Here is a 14817-nt window from a genome sequence, read left to right on the forward strand (position 1 = left end):
ATAGGAAAAGGGGTAATGGGTTAAACCTTAAACAGGGGAAGTTTGGATATAAGGAAGTAGTTCTTTCCTGTTAGGGTGGTGAGGCACTGGAACAGGTTGCCCAAAGAAGTTGTGAATGCTCAATGCCTGGCAGTGTTCAAAGGCAGGTTGGACAGAGTCTTGGGTGCCATGGTTTAGTGTGAGTGTCCCTGCCCATGGCAGAGGGGTTGGAACTGAATGACCTTAAGGTCCTTTCCAACCCAAAACATTCTGTGATTCTATGATTCTATCTGGGGCTTAGGAGGGGGCTGCTGGGACCACCCCTCCCCCCTCCCCATCTGGTTGTGCTTCAGTGTAATATGGGGAGCCCCTTGCTCCCCCCCCGATTGGGTTGTACAAGTCAGCAGCATGGAGGGAGATTCAAGCCATGCTGCAGATGTCCTGCTGGCACTGAGAGCCCACAGCCATGAGCCCAGTAAGCTGTTACTTTCCCCGGGGTGCAGCCACCCCCCTTTGCATGGCACCAGCATGTCCTCTCCCTCCCTGGAGCAGAGCCAGGAGGCGCTGAGCCAGTTGACAGCCCAGGCACAGGAGCTGCAGTAAGTCCAGCAGCAGCTGCAGGAAGAGATGGCCTCCAAGGTGAGAGGTGGCTCATCCCCACTGGGCAAAACTGGCACCTTTAGGGCATGGTGGCCCAAGGCAGTATCACTCTAAAGATTCCTGCTCCTGGCTTTTCTCTGGGGAACGCAGTGCCCCATGCTGGGGCAGCTGCCTGAGGGAGTGTGTCCGTCTGCAGCTGCACTGCAAGGAGCTAGGGCCTTTCCAGCAGCAGCTGGACAAGCACTGGAAGAGAAGCCTGGAGCAGCTCAAGGAGAAGGCACTGCTGACAGAGACTGACAACACGGCTGGGATTAAGAAGTGAGTGCGATGGGGACAGGGATGGTTTTAGGGACAGCACTCACCCCGTTCCCACTTTGTCCTTGCCAGCACACCCAGTTCCCATGGTGCTTTGGGTGCCCATGGCAGTAGTTGCCACTGATGGTGGTGGGTTTTGGAGCCAACATCCAACTGCTCTCCCTCATCCTCCCCCCATTTTTCTGTAACCAGCCAGTGGGCTGGGACCTTGCTGGGGTGCTAGGGGATAAACCAGGTTCAAAACCAGGTTTCCCAGCTCACCCAGCCCTTTTCTCCCCTGCCCAGGCAGCTGTTGGCTAATTCCTGATGCCTGTTCTATGACCAGCAGCTTGGCATGAGGGTGCCTGACTTGTAACAGCCCCCGTTGCCAGTGCATCAGGGGGCTTCATGGGTGGGATGGGGGAAGAGGGGTGCTGATAGTGCTGCATGACAGGCACAGGGTATATGGAGTCTGTCTGTGGAGGGGTCTGATCCTGCTGAGACCCCCTGCAAAGCCCTACCCATCAGTGGGGAACGGGGACTCCTCCGTGAGGGCAGGGCAGGGAAATGCCATGGGGTACAAGCCGGTACAAGATTTTGGGGCACTGCCCTGAGCCAGGGTGGGTTGTTTGTCCCCTGCCACCCACCAGGGGTTCTTGGCTTCCTCAGGCCCATCATGCCCATCTCACCCCTGCCACCACTGAGCACCCCATGGCACTGAGAAAACCCATTGTTCCCTCAAAACAGGGTAAAGCAAGGGATAGGGGACATGGGACCCATTTTCCCAGGAGATGCAGACATTGACCAGCTCTACCATATCACCAAATGCCTGGGTAAGAATAGCCTGTCAGGATGCTCATACCTGTTTACTAATGGAGGGTCAGATACATTTTGATGAGGGGAAGGAAGGTGTTGGGGGAAAGGCTGTTTGTGTGTGCTGAACTGTATCTGACAGCGTGTGCTCTTAGCACCATTTACAAATGGAGATCTAAGAATTCATGAGTTCAGTATCAATTCATGGCAGACTATAGCCCTTAAGGGCAGTGCTGACAAAGTGTTCCAGCCTCTTAAATGTTTCACTGGACTGTCCTGTATTTCTTCCGTGATGGTTGCTTTGTTTGTGTGATTCCAGGTAATTTAATTCCAAGACACCAAGAGTTATCCTATAAAAATCCCCTCTTTGCTGGCATGAGGTTGCCTGAAATGAAGGAGGCCAAATCTCTGGACAAACGCTATCCTAAGTCCCCTGCTGCAGTGCTAGATTTAGCCAAGGTAATTAACTGGTGGTTTACTATGAATGTTTCTCTGTTTACTTGACTTTGGGAAGCAGAATACAGCCTACAGAAAGGGCTGTGGCTGTTAAAGTGGCTTTCTCTCAACTACCCATGCATAAGCAACTGTTCGGGTTGGTGGCTTAGTGGGGCTGCAAGATTACACCAGCAACCATCCTGGGTGACTGGGAAGACTAAGCCAGCCATCTCCAGAGCCAAAATGGTCAGTGCATATCCTCCAGGGAGGATTTGTAGCATCTAGTGCCCCACTGATCAAGTTTTCCAAGGAGATTTAAAAGGTGAAGAAGGACTGGTGTGTTGAAAGCATCAGCTGATCTTTTGACTCCTCTCCCAACAAGCTTTGCTCCTCATCTGCTACCTAAGTGCATGCTTTGTAGATCATAAGCTTACTTGTTACTGGCTAGCAGAGCTGTGTGGATACAGTGTTTCCTGCCAACCCTACCTCTATTTGCTGGTGGAGGCACTGCAAAGGAGCATGCTTGGATCCCTTGCTGGTGGAGGGATGTGTCTGTTGTGTGTGAGTTAGGAAGCCTGTAACTTTGGAATAGGCTCCGGAGAATCCTTCCAGAGATTTGGGGGTTTGGGTTTTTTTGTCCTTTCACATAGTAGTCTGGAGCTGGGCAACTAAACCAACCTAAAACCCACGTGGCTGTATTTGAAATGCCTGATGGTCAAAAGAGAGCATAAAGCCTCAGCCAGACAAAGGTAACTGAAACAACGGAGGTTTACTGAGAGCAGAGTGATCTGTGCAGTGAGTCGCTGTGAGCGCTGGTGATTAGGATGGAAGCAGCCAGTTCTGTGTTTGCTACACGGAATGGTTTTGGCACTGGTTGGGCTCATTTCAATATAACAGAACCTAGAGGGAAGAGATTGAAGTATTTTCTTGCCTTCTCACTCAGAGATGTTAAAGCCTTTGTTTCATTTCTAATGTATTTGCCTTCTCATGTTTACCTTGCTCTGACAGAAGTGTTTGCAGATTGACCCACACAAAAGACCATCCTGTGCTGAACTCTTGGAGTGTGGTTTCTTCAACAAGGATGGATTTGCTGAAAGGTAAACAGTTCCTGTCTTACTCAAAGCAGGCTAATATTAGAAGGAGGTTAAGCAGCTGCACTTAAAGATTTTATGCTGGCTTTGCAGAGCTGACAGCTGTTGGATGTCTTGGTTTTGTTTGGGTTTAGCCTTCCTGGAAATAGGAGAACAGTTGAAAGGTAACACCATGCAGCAGCATGTTTGCCTCATTAGCTGGTCATGACGCTAATTCATCAGCATGCACAACCAGCAGCACACCATATTGGGTAGTTTAGTCTTACACTGTGTGCATGCAATGTGTCTGCATCCACACCAGACTGGGACACAAACACCTTCATTGCTGTAATCTGAAAAGCATGTGCTTGAAATATTTTCTTTGGTTTAATGGATACATCATTTTTGGCTGGCTTCTCATTAGTTAAAAAGGCATGGCTGGTTTGGTTACCTAAAAAGCTATCAGAGTCTGGGCTGAACACCAGCTGATGAGGATATTGAGATTAACAGAAGCCCTTTTTTTTTCTTTTTTGTTTTTTCTTCATGTGAAATATAGATTCGCTCAGGACCTTAAATTAAAGATTCAGAAAGATGCCAGAGACCATCAGTTAAAAAATAAAATAAAAAATAAAAAATCAGCAAAAGGAACAAAGATGATGGCTTAGAAGAAAGAAAAATCTTTGGTGTCCAGATTGGTCCATCTTTGTTTTCCAATATTCTGTTTTCCCATGTTTTAAAATCAGTATGTGCAGCAGTGTAAGTTCATAGCAAAAATATAGGCATAATTGTCCATTTCATTAAAACAAAAAAAAGACTAGATAAGTGTGCTGTGCCTCCCCTTTGGAGGCTACTGTGAGTCTAAACAGTGCTGAAGACCTTGTCACCCGATCCAGGGGAATACACTGCGGCTGTGCCCCCACAGCTCTGACACCCAGCACAGTGCAGCCTGTGGGCTGTGTAGAAGTTGTGTGCCGTTGATTCTAGGTAATTGGCGGCTATGAGGTTGCTCTAGTACTTGGCTCAGCAGTCTGCAAGTGGCCTTTGGGCCAGTCCCTTGTCAGTAAACTACATTGCACATACAGAGCTGAAGGGAGAATCCTTTGGGAATTATTAAGTCATGTTGAATCACAAAAACATGCTTGTATGCTGCTGTTTACCTGTGTTAAAGCCCTCCCTTCAAAATTATGTATTTTCCTTTCAACCAGATACCAAGGAGTAGAGGCTTCAGAGTGACTTTGAGGTAACACTGGGGTCAGTTCTTACTTGATTTATTTGGAAGTGACATGGGATATGACTGTTCTTCATCACTTCCTATCTAAATCAGATAGGATATTCTTCGTCAGATCCTATTCTAAAATGACTTATTTACAGAGCGTGCATATCTCCTTCTGTTTGATGGAAAACAGGTTTTCTGCTAAAACCAATTCCATCTCTATCAGATCCCTGCAGAATCATGCAGGTTTAGGCTTTTGACTTCTTATTCCCGCATGCACTGTTCTAAGCTACTTTGTAAGCATGACTGTAGGGGAAAGACGATGTTTTTCTTTACAAACAGGATTTTAGCATTGAGCCAAAGAGCAGAGATGCAAAGCTGTTCAAGGCGAAGCACTCGAAAGCTGATGCAGAGGGAGCAGACTGATCCTTCAACCTGAGCCCCCTGTACAACAGTGCCATCAACCCTTTTACAGTAAGCTCTCAAACCAGTCTCAAAGATTCCAGCAGCAGCTTGGACTATGTCAAGAATGCAGGCATAGTTGTCCCCCCCATCAACCAGAACTTTTCTCCCACTGCAGTTGTGATGGGTCCTTTGCCTGGGAACCTTAAATACAGGTATGGGAGCAGAGCTCATATCCATCATCCCTGTTGCTGAGGGACTGAAATGGCCTGAGAGAGGTGTAAGGTGATGATGGTGGAACATGTGATGTGTGTTTGCGATGGGACATGGCTAGAAACGGCCCTTGGATGGAGGATTGTCTTCACCTCAAGCAGTTGTGCATGTGTTTCAGTACTGGGCAAAGCTCCTGAACAGCAGCAGTTCCACCAGCTGCTGTGGCACTTGGTTTTCTTTGGCTTGTGGCTTGTCCTTTGGACCAAATTTCTCTGTTAAGTGGCTCCCTGTGAGCCATCTTCCTAAGCATTTCACAGCAATGTTTCTGGATGTCTTGCATTTGTTGTTTTTATTTTCATCAGTTAATACAAAGTTTGTGGTGTTTTTCATTACAGAGTTGACAAAAAGAGTAAAAAAATACTTGAACCCATTTCTAAGGCAGTGGAAGCATTCTCCAGCAACCCATTACAGTGTAAGCTTGACCTCAGTAAGTCATCTGCTTTTCCCCCTTGTCAAAGCAGAAATCAATTCTGAACCCAAGCACATATTTGCTTGTCAAGAATCCCATCTGTTGCAGCCTTCACCATGGCTCCCAACTAGAAATAACTCTATTCTTCACCCCTTTTGACCTACAGATGTGTTATCTGTTATCCCTTGCTTATAGTTATCTTATATGAAACATACTTTGTATCAGAGGACAATTTTAAATGAGGGAGCAGTCCTCATGGGTATCTGTGAGACTTGAAATAAATCCACATCCAAAAAAAACAGACCTTGTGTGCTGTGCCTCTGAAGCAGAATTGAGGATTTGGGTTTAACATGGGCAGGGCCTTATTTAGTCATGTCATAAATGCATTGAAAATGGATAATGAGAACAAGTGAACTGGAAAACTTTCAAACTACCTAAGCAATATTCTTTCCATGCTAACATGAATGTTTGCCTTCTTACACCTAACTAATCCAAGACATTCTCCAGGTGGTGTATTTCGTCCCTCTGAAAGCAGTCTCCCTTAGATGATTGCTTTGGGGTTGTCTTGCTGTGGATGTTCCATTATTTATAATGTATAAATAACACTTGAGCAGAATGTATTCCTTCACACACATTAGAGTTGCTTCTTTTACTCTTCCCCAAGTTCTAACTACAGCAGAACATTGCTGTGTTGATGCATTTTTAAGCTTGAAAATAGCTTTGGCTTTTTGTTTGGTTTTTTTTCCTGTATTGTCATGAGCTGGTACTTATGCCCTTGATTACAGGTTACTAATGAAAAAAACATCCTTCAGGCAAATAGGAGAAAATGGGAATTCTCCGAGACAAAGGTGCATTTGCCAGAGCTAAACCATCTGCCTGAGCTGAGAGGAGTGGAAGGTTATGATGTCCTCTGAATAAAAGCTGGTTACTAAATGAGTGGCAGGAAGCAACGTGTGTTGCAGCAGTTAGTTCTTGCTTCCTTAACACTGTATGCATTGGTTGTCTTTTGCAGTGTGGCATCCCAGATATCTCAAAAAGGAAAATAAGACCATTTCAGAGTCCCATGTTGCCTCCCTTGCTGCTATTGACCTCCATACCCCAAGTCTGGCCTCACAGCAGGTAATAACATTTTGGGAGTCTGATTTGATCAAAGAGTAGGTTTAATTTTAAGTTACATGTTGGCATTGCATTTCTCTATCAGGCAGTTTCTGATTGTCCTCTCCATTTATACTAGACCTGGAAATGGACCATCTCTGGCTTGTTCTTCCCCAGTTTGCAGCTGTCAGGGACTTTAATGCCTGAGGCATCAGAAGGCAGCTTCCCAAGAGCTGAGCACTAGCCTCATGGAGAAGATCACACCTACCTGTAAAAAGGTGGGCTCTCATTTCTGCTGTCTAGCTTTAATTTCTGCATGCACATGGTATGTACAAGCAAATTATGTTGCCTCTGCCTTTTTTATTTGCTTAATAGATTCCTACCTTTTTTTACAAAAACCTTCCCAGAGCCTCCTCATGGCTTTCAAATGGATAGTTTTGTGTATGCTTGGCATTGGTGTTGGAAATTACACAGCTCATGATGTTGGGTTTGAGCAAGCTGGTAGAATAACAAAAAGGGGAAGTTGTTTGCCTTCACATGAGGAGTGGAAAAATGCATGTACAGCACTGTCAAAGGGATCAGGGAAAACGGAAGGGAGAAGAGAGAACAGTGTTGCGGGGGGGGAGCTTGTCAAACTTAACATTAATGAAAATGTTTAAAAATTAAGTCATGCAATCTAAATTAATGTAGCTGTTGATACCTCTCTGAGCATGAGGTAGGAGTCTGGGAGAGAAGGAGGCTTAGGGAAAGCCCTGGCTGTGTGGATGGCTTGTTGACTTGTAGTCTTAAGATTGAAGGACTGAGCTTGAACTCAGCCACTCATCTGCACTATCACTCAGCATTCCATCTTACGATTCCAGATTGTTTTAAGCTGAGGCTTTTAAATATGGTTTTAATAGTTTCTTGTCTTGCCTATTAAAAGACATACAGGTCTTTAAGTCATTTTGTCTGAAAGAATACTCAGGGGGAAAAATTGTGTGGTTTTGTTTGCTGTTTTGCTTTTTTTCTACTGGGTATTGTTACCTCTTGGTGCTCAGGATCTTCCAAGGAGTCTGCTGTATCTGTTGGGGTTGGTATCATCCTCTTGCATGTGCGAACTGCAGTGCTGAGCTTAGGGTTTTTACTGTCAGAATTGCCTCTCTTTCCTTGATGAGGCTGGGCAGAAGGGACTGAGGGAGCATAAACTGGGGAGAAGAAAGAGGGAAGGAGACAAGGTGCCTGCGCTCCAAAATCTCACCAGCTTTCTTGGAACCATGTCCTGCATAGATGGGCTTTACTCAGGGCTCTGGCTATGGGTGTGATCACATACCTGCCCCTGCAGGGATTCTCTCTAGGGCCAAAGGGACCACCAGGCACCAGTGCTGCATGTGCTCTTCGTCTGTATGAGTATATTTGTCAGACTATGTCATATGGAAGAAAGGAGAAAAAAACATTGGGATGGGAAACAATCCTGTTAGTAGAAGTAGGGGAATAAGAAAGTTGTCTCATCTGTGAAGCACACAGGCGTAGGTGCATGGTGTTAACAAAGTACTAAATCAAAATAAAGGAGGATTATAATCAGGGAGAACCTCTGTGGTTTTGTTAGTCTGCCCATAACATCATTCTGCTTTGTTCCTCTTAGTGCAGGTGGCTAAAAGGGTGGCAACAGGCCACCTGAGTTACCAGTGCTAAGGCTATGAGTTCTCTGAGGAGGATCCCTCACCCTCCTGCCAGTCCAGTGGGCTGCCATGGAAATGGCTCATGCACAGCCCCAGGGCAGAGCTTGCACTGCCATTGCTGCTGGATTTCTTGGACACAAAACAGCTCCTGAAATGTTGACTTTCTGGTCTTGGGCTGAGAAGAATAGTGACTTTTGGTGTGTGACAAGGGCCGATGCTGTTGGAGGGTTTTCAGAGGAAGCTGCGCTTTCTTTTGTTGAACTGCTGCCCTCTTGGAGGTTTCTTTTCTAAATGAGTAGTCAAGAGAGTGGATGGCTGCTAAACTTGCCTTGGTGCACTACCAAATATGTGATGGAAAACACTTTGGCCTTAAAGAAAACATTCGTGCAAGAAATACAACATTTAAATGTGTGTTTCCAGCTGTTCCTTTGAAACCCTTGCTAACACTCAGCAGCATGTGTGACCTGGTGTTCAGCAACTTCCCCCCAACGTGTTCATTTGGATGGTTGTCTTTTGGGTGTTTAAGTGGGCCAGCTGACTGGCTGCTCTTAGTGATGAAGGAAGAGTATCAGTGTGAATTGACACACCAGCAAGCAGTAGGTGAGATGGGTTGCTAGTGGCATGGGAAATGGCCTCTGTGAGCACTCAGTAGCTCAACGAAGTGCTCAATCCCTTAAGAGAACATGGCATTTATGTGTAGGACTTGGCATAGCAGGTTGTAGGGAGAGAGAGACAGCATCACTTTTGTCTTGGGACTGTTAGGAGACTATTTTTGCTTAACTGCCCATAGTCAGATCTGCAGTGTCCCTGCGTTGTTCACAACCATTTTCAGATGTCATAGCTTACCCCACTGCATGGAATAGTCAATTTTGGAACTTTAACTGTCTTTTACATCAATGTGGAATATGGTATGGATGTCATTGTCTTTAGAGCTTTGTGGCTATCCTGTGTGTTGACGTGCATGTTAAAATTTGGAAATAAAAGGATATTTAAATCCCAAATCCCTTGGTACGAGTACAAATGTAAGCTGTGCTCGCTTGGTCTTCCCTGGAGTCAGTGTTGTGTCAGCTCACTTGTACTGGCAGCGTTACCTGAACTGAAAAATAGGACTTTTAAATCCATTTTTATTTAATAGTTGATACCAAGTTTCTTGCAGCTATTTACAAGTGCATGTTCCCCTCAGCAGCATTCACACAGCACACCACTGACCGTGCCCAGGGGCAAACACAACCACTCTGCTTGCCTAAAGTGGACCTGCTGAGGGTTTCCCAAGCTGAAGATGGATGGAGCAGCACCTAATCAGGACACAGAGCTCTTCACAGCATCACAGTGCTCAGGCTTAGCACCCACTGGCTGTGGGTCCTTCCCTTGGACATGGCAAATGGCTCCTGCAGAAAAACAGGCAGGGAAATGACCCTGTTCTCTGTCTCTGGGCTGCTTCTCCTGTGCTCCATCAAGACGTTGGGGTTTGTTATTTGCAGAGGGGGGACCAGGGAAGAGGATGGAAAAAAGGAATGTTTTAGTGGAGGAGGGAAAGGGGGGGGGGGGGAGAGGAAGTTTTTTGGCAGGTGGGAAAGTTGGGGTTGGGAAAGGGTTTGGAGAGGGGAAAAATGGTTGGGTGGGGAAGAAGGTTGTTGGGGAGAGGGGACAGCAAGGAAGGTGTTAGGGGAGGGGGAAAAGAAGGAAAGCTTGGGAAGATTTTAGGAAGAAGGAGGGGAAAATGAAGTTTTATTGGGGAAGAGTTTTAGGGGAGGGGGGAAAAGGAGGGTTTGGGGAAAAGGTTTGGGGGGAAGGAATGTCTGGGAAGAAGATTTTATGGGAGAAGGAAGGTTTTTAGGGCAAAGTGGGCAGAAAGTTTTAGGGCAGAAGGGAGGAAGGTTTTAGGGCAGGGGGAAAAGAGAGGTTTTTTTTAGGGGAAGGTTTAAGGGGGAAAAGGTTTTCAGGGAAAGGGAAGGAAAAGGGTTTTGGGGAAAGTTTATGGGGAGAGGGAATGGAAAAAAACTTTTAGGGGAAGGAATATTTTTGGGGAAAAGGTTTTTTGTGGGGAGGAAATGAAGGCTGAAGGTGGAGGAAGGTTTGGGGAGTGAAAGCTTTTAGGGGGAAGGACAGGGTTTCTGCGGGATGGCAAAAAAATAGAAGGTGGTTTTGGGGGACAGGAAGGGTTTAGCAGAGGGTGGAAGAGGAAGGACAGGGCTTGGAGAAACCTCGTCGAGAGTGTCCTTGCCACAGGCAAGGGATTGGAAGTGAATGAGCTTCCAACACAAACCATTCTAAGGCTTAGGGAGAGGGAAGAAGGACTTAGAGAAGAGGGGAAGACCTAAGGGGTTTTTAGAGAGACGGAAGGCTACCGGAAAGGCGAGCTCAGGCTTTCCGGAAGGGGCTCGCTTGCGTCGACTATTCCGGCACTGGGCGGAGCGGAAGCGGCGGGGCGGGACGGGGAGAGCTATGGCTGCGGCCGGGGAGAAAGGCTGTGAGCACTACCGGCGCGGCTGCCTTCTGCGGGTGAGGCGGGGGCGGCGGGTCTTGGCGCTGGGGGGTTCATTTCGAACCGAGCCTGATCCGTTCTGTGCCGTTCGTAGGCGCCGTGCTGCGGGAAGCTGTACGCCTGCCGGCTGTGCCACGACGGCGCCGAGGAGCACCGGCTAGACCGCTTCCGTGTGGCCGAGGTGAAGTGCACCCGCTGCCGCCTCCTGCAGAAGGTGGGTCCGGTGGGGAGGGGTGCACCGCCATCTTGGGGGGGGCGGGGGCGCCATGTTGTGTGGGGTTGGCCGCGCTGCTAACGACCCTCTTCCCGGTGCCTTGTCTTCCCGGTGCGACGGCAGGCCCAGCAGCGCTGCGAGGGCTGCGACAACCTCTTCGGCGAGTACTACTGCGGGATCTGCCACCTCTTCGACAGCGACAAGAAGCAGTACCACTGCCCCGAGTGTGGAATCTGCAGGTGCGTGAGGGGGCCGGCGGGACCGATGAGCCCTGCTCGAGTGAAGGACGGAGCGGGGAGGGAACTGGCCCTGGCCTGACGCTTTTCTCCTCAGGATCGGGCCAAAGGAGGATTTTTTCCACTGTTCAAAGTGCAATTTATGCCTGAGCTTGAGCCTTCGAGGAAAGCACAAGGTAGGAATACACCTGTTAACTCTTGTGTTTCACCCTGAAAGTGAAAGCTGACAGTGCCTCGGAGGCCGCACCAGCAGGGAGAGCAGCAGGTGCTTAAGTGCTCCTAAGAGCAACAGAGAGCACTTTGGGCTGGCTTTACGAGTAGTTAGAGCTACAGGAAATAAACACCTTGATCTCTTTCTCTGCTTTTTAAAGGAGCTGATCTGAAATTTGATTTGATTGCTGATCTGAGAGCATGTCAGTTTGAGCTACTCATCCTGCTGCAGTATAAGTAAAGCTAGGCTGCTTGCAGAAGTTCTGGGAGCCCTTATGTCTATGTTCAAGCTGTTTGTTGTTTAGTATGGTTAGCCACCTGTTAGTTAGAATCATAAAATAGCTTTGGGTTGGAAGGGACGTTCAAAGGTCATCTAGTCCAACCCCCCTGCAGTGAACAGGTACATCTTCAACTAGATCAGGTTGAGTTCTCAGAAGTTCAAACCTGAATTCAAAGAGTAATGTTTCATACGTGTTTTCTTACAATTTTTAAAGTATTTTAGAATTTAGGAAAAAAATATTTATGTACTAGAATAATATTTTTATTTTTGTCTTTGCAAAGTGCATTGAAAATGTCTCCAGGCAGGACTGTCCGATATGTTTGGAGGTGAGCTGCTGCTTTTCATCTCACGGGTTTGTGCGTGGCTGTGTTTTTTACTCCAACTGAATTAATTTTCTTGTCTCCTGTCTGATGCTTGCCTTGAAACAGGATATTCACACATCTCGTGTTGGAGCGCATGTGTTGCCTTGTGGTCACCTTCTGCACAGGTGAAGCATTGCAAATACTTCAGAGAGAGAAATAGCTGCTGCCTAGTGCTTAGTCTTCCTTCGGCAGCACTACAGGCCGGGTTAGTCTGTATGAGCTACAGACAGCTGGTTTCATAGGGACCCACATGGTAGGGATCAGTCTCTTGTTTCATCGGGAAATTCGTTAGGAAGGTTGTCTTCCTCGCACAGCAAACTTTGGTTGTGGCAGAGGGACTGTACACTGTTCATTCTAAGCTCTCCTGTGCTGAATTTCCTTCTGTTACTGCTTAAATTTCAGTAAGTTCCTCCTTGGTGCAGGAAGCAGTTGCATGATAATTTTAAGAGGTTGGTGGCAGCTCATCCATGAAGTTTTAGATTGTTCTTTAAGACATCCTTGTCTCACCCCCCCCACCCCCATTTTCTCTTTGCACTGAGTGAAACAGGCTTCCCTGTTTCATGTAGGTCTCTCCAGACTAAGTCTTCCAGCTCCTGAACTTACTTTGTGATGCACCACACTCTGTTTTTTAAGCAGACTTGAACCACACAGACCTTTTCATAGTGTTGACTCTTTTCCTTCATGTTAGAAGGCCTTAGAATGGAATCAGATGTGCTGGGAAGCTTTCTGTTCACTTGGACTCAGGCTGTTTTTTAACTTCTGTGTGTCTTTATTCAGTCCAAGCATTTTACTAGTCAGTAGTTGCATTATTCTTACTGAACTTCTGTGTTTTCTTTTCAGAACATGTTATGAGGACATGCTGAAGGAGTAAGTGTTTCTAAATGTCTCTTAATATTGTTGCAGTCCAGACGAATTGCTTAGAGGCAAATATTGTGATGCCAGTCATGTACTAAATAACTTAAAGCAAACTCCTGAAGGGATAAGGGGCTTTTAATTTCCAGTTCTGCCTGGAAGAGCTTCTTGATTTCATAGAATCAGACTGGTGTGGATTGGTAGGGACCTTAAGGCTTATCCAGTTTCAGCTCCCTGCCACAGGCAGGGACACCTTCCACTAGACCAGGCTGCTCCAAGCCCTGTCCAACCTGGCCTTGAACGCTGCCAGGGATGAGGCAGCCACAGCTTCTCTGGGTACCCTGTGCCAGGACCCCACCACCCACACAGTGAAAAACTTTTTCCTAAGATCTTCCATCAACCTCCTGTCTGGCAGTTTAAAGCCATTCCCCTTCTCCTGCCCCTACATTCCCATGTCCAAGTCCCTCTCCAGATTTCTTGTAGGCAAATTTGTGGTGTTTTTCTTCGGTGTAATATGAAACTTGTCCTTTTGGGTGGACTTGTTTCATGACCCTGCTCCATCTTCTGATTTAGCCTTTTTTCCTCCCTGCAGAGGTTACAGGTGTCCTTTGTGCATGCACTCTGCTTTAGATATGACAAGGTACTGGCGCCAGCTGGATGACGAAGTAGCGCATACTCCTATGCCCACAGAATATCAGAACGTGATGGTGGAGGTAAGAGACAAGACTTGAAACCATGACTCTACCATTAGCAGGTCTGTGTCTTTTTACTGTCGGCAGTAGAAGGCACTAGGACCTTGTCCTGGGTCAGAATTCAACCGGATGCTTAAGAAATGATGAAGAAATGTCATGCGTGGGCTCACAGTATTCATTTGCTGGCTTTATAAACACCAAAAAAAGAAGCAGCCCCCACCTGCGCTCCAGAAATACCAGCCCCAAAACTACAATCTCAGTGGTGTAGGATCACACAGCAGAGAAACAGCTTGGTCTTTGGAAGTGTCTTGCTTTTTCTGGTAGTGTTAGGCGATGTCTTAGTGAAAAGCAGTAACTTTTTTTTTTAATAGCTTGGAGCTTTGTGTTTCAGAGTAAGATTGGTGGATTTTCTGTGAAAATCTGAAGCTGTTGCTTTGCACAAAGCTAGCACACAGGGACAAATTCTGTTTTCTTTTGGTTTCTTTGTGTTAATTCAGAACCATGAAACTCATCACATTGCAGGTAATGCTGCATTAAGCAGCCTAGGTCATTAATGTTGTAATTGCATCTGCTATGGTTTAGATAACCCATCCTGCTAAGATTTTTTTTTTTTGTGGAAAAAATCTCTTTCTATTTTGAGAAGAGCACTTGCTTGCCTGCCTTCAGTTGCAGACAAGCTAATGCTGCTGGCTGCTGTTGGTGTGCCCTCACTTCGCCTGAGGGCTTCTCAAATTGTTTCTGACATAAAGAGGAGAAGCCAACGAGTGTCTGTCCCTGACCTGTGCAAGGAGTCACCTAAGGAGTAAATCCTCTGTGATTACACAGTGTGATCTGAGTGTAACAAATTGGAAAGTTAAATCGGCCCCGCTGTCTTTAAAAGGAAGACATTTTCTGCTTTGTCCCCAGTGGCAAACGAGTTCTGTGGTTGCTGGAATCATGGTCATAGTATACTGCTGAGCGTCCTGCTGGTGCTGAATCCTCTCTCTCTCTTTACTGCTTGCTTAGATCCTTTGCAATGACTGCAGCGCCCGCTCCACAGTACAGTTCCATGTCTTAGGCATGAAATGCAAAAACTGTGAGTCGTACAATACCACCCAGTATGGAAGATGCAGCCTTTCTTTGGAGGAGCAGTGACCAAGACAGGCTCTGGACAAGGAACACTCCACCTTGGAAGAGACTATTTAAAGAAAAAAACCTAATTAATAAACAAATAACCTATTTGTCAGTAAAAATTTATTCCAGATC

General features: G+C 46.6%; 3 protein-coding genes across 4 annotated transcripts; all 3 read left to right on the forward strand.

The window, feature by feature from the left end:
• Positions 1-1306: 1306 nt before the first annotated feature.
• Positions 1307-3877, forward strand: LOC133212380 (cyclin-dependent kinase-like 2). The gene is made up of 4 exons (XM_061353749.1): positions 1307-1706; positions 2006-2145; positions 3130-3218; positions 3748-3877. Exons 1-4 carry the CDS (start codon positions 1643-1645, stop codon positions 3854-3856), a joined length of 402 nt encoding a protein of 133 aa, XP_061209733.1. The 5' UTR covers positions 1307-1642; the 3' UTR covers positions 3857-3877.
• A 1461-nt stretch (positions 3878-5338) lies between these two features.
• On the forward strand, positions 5339-7063 carry LOC133212347 (cyclin-dependent kinase-like 2). The gene is made up of 4 exons (XM_061353617.1): positions 5339-5506; positions 6274-6385; positions 6501-6607; positions 6768-7063. The coding sequence occupies exons 1-4, from the start codon at positions 5339-5341 to the stop codon at positions 6825-6827; spliced, it is 447 nt and encodes a 148-aa protein (XP_061209601.1). The 3' UTR covers positions 6828-7063.
• Positions 7064-10620: 3557 nt separating this feature from the next.
• On the forward strand, positions 10621-14817 carry RCHY1 (ring finger and CHY zinc finger domain containing 1). Of its 2 annotated transcripts, XM_061353738.1 has the most exons (9): positions 10621-10743; positions 10821-10940; positions 11064-11179; positions 11274-11352; positions 11948-11992; positions 12095-12153; positions 12869-12895; positions 13473-13593; positions 14578-14817. In XM_061353738.1, the coding sequence occupies exons 1-9, from the start codon at positions 10687-10689 to the stop codon at positions 14704-14706; spliced, it is 753 nt and encodes a 250-aa protein (XP_061209722.1). In that variant the 5' UTR covers positions 10621-10686; the 3' UTR covers positions 14707-14817. The 2 variants fall into 2 exon arrangements, with proteins under 2 accessions (XP_061209722.1, XP_061209723.1); XM_061353739.1 differs by lacking the exon at positions 12869-12895.

This window comes from Neopsephotus bourkii, unplaced genomic scaffold (assembly GCF_033783945.1).
Source record: "Neopsephotus bourkii isolate Nb327-2 ecotype Australia unplaced genomic scaffold, CSIRO-AGI_Nbou_v1 NB_690, whole genome shotgun sequence".
Taxonomy (NCBI): Eukaryota; Metazoa; Chordata; class Aves; order Psittaciformes; family Psittacidae; genus Neopsephotus; species Neopsephotus bourkii.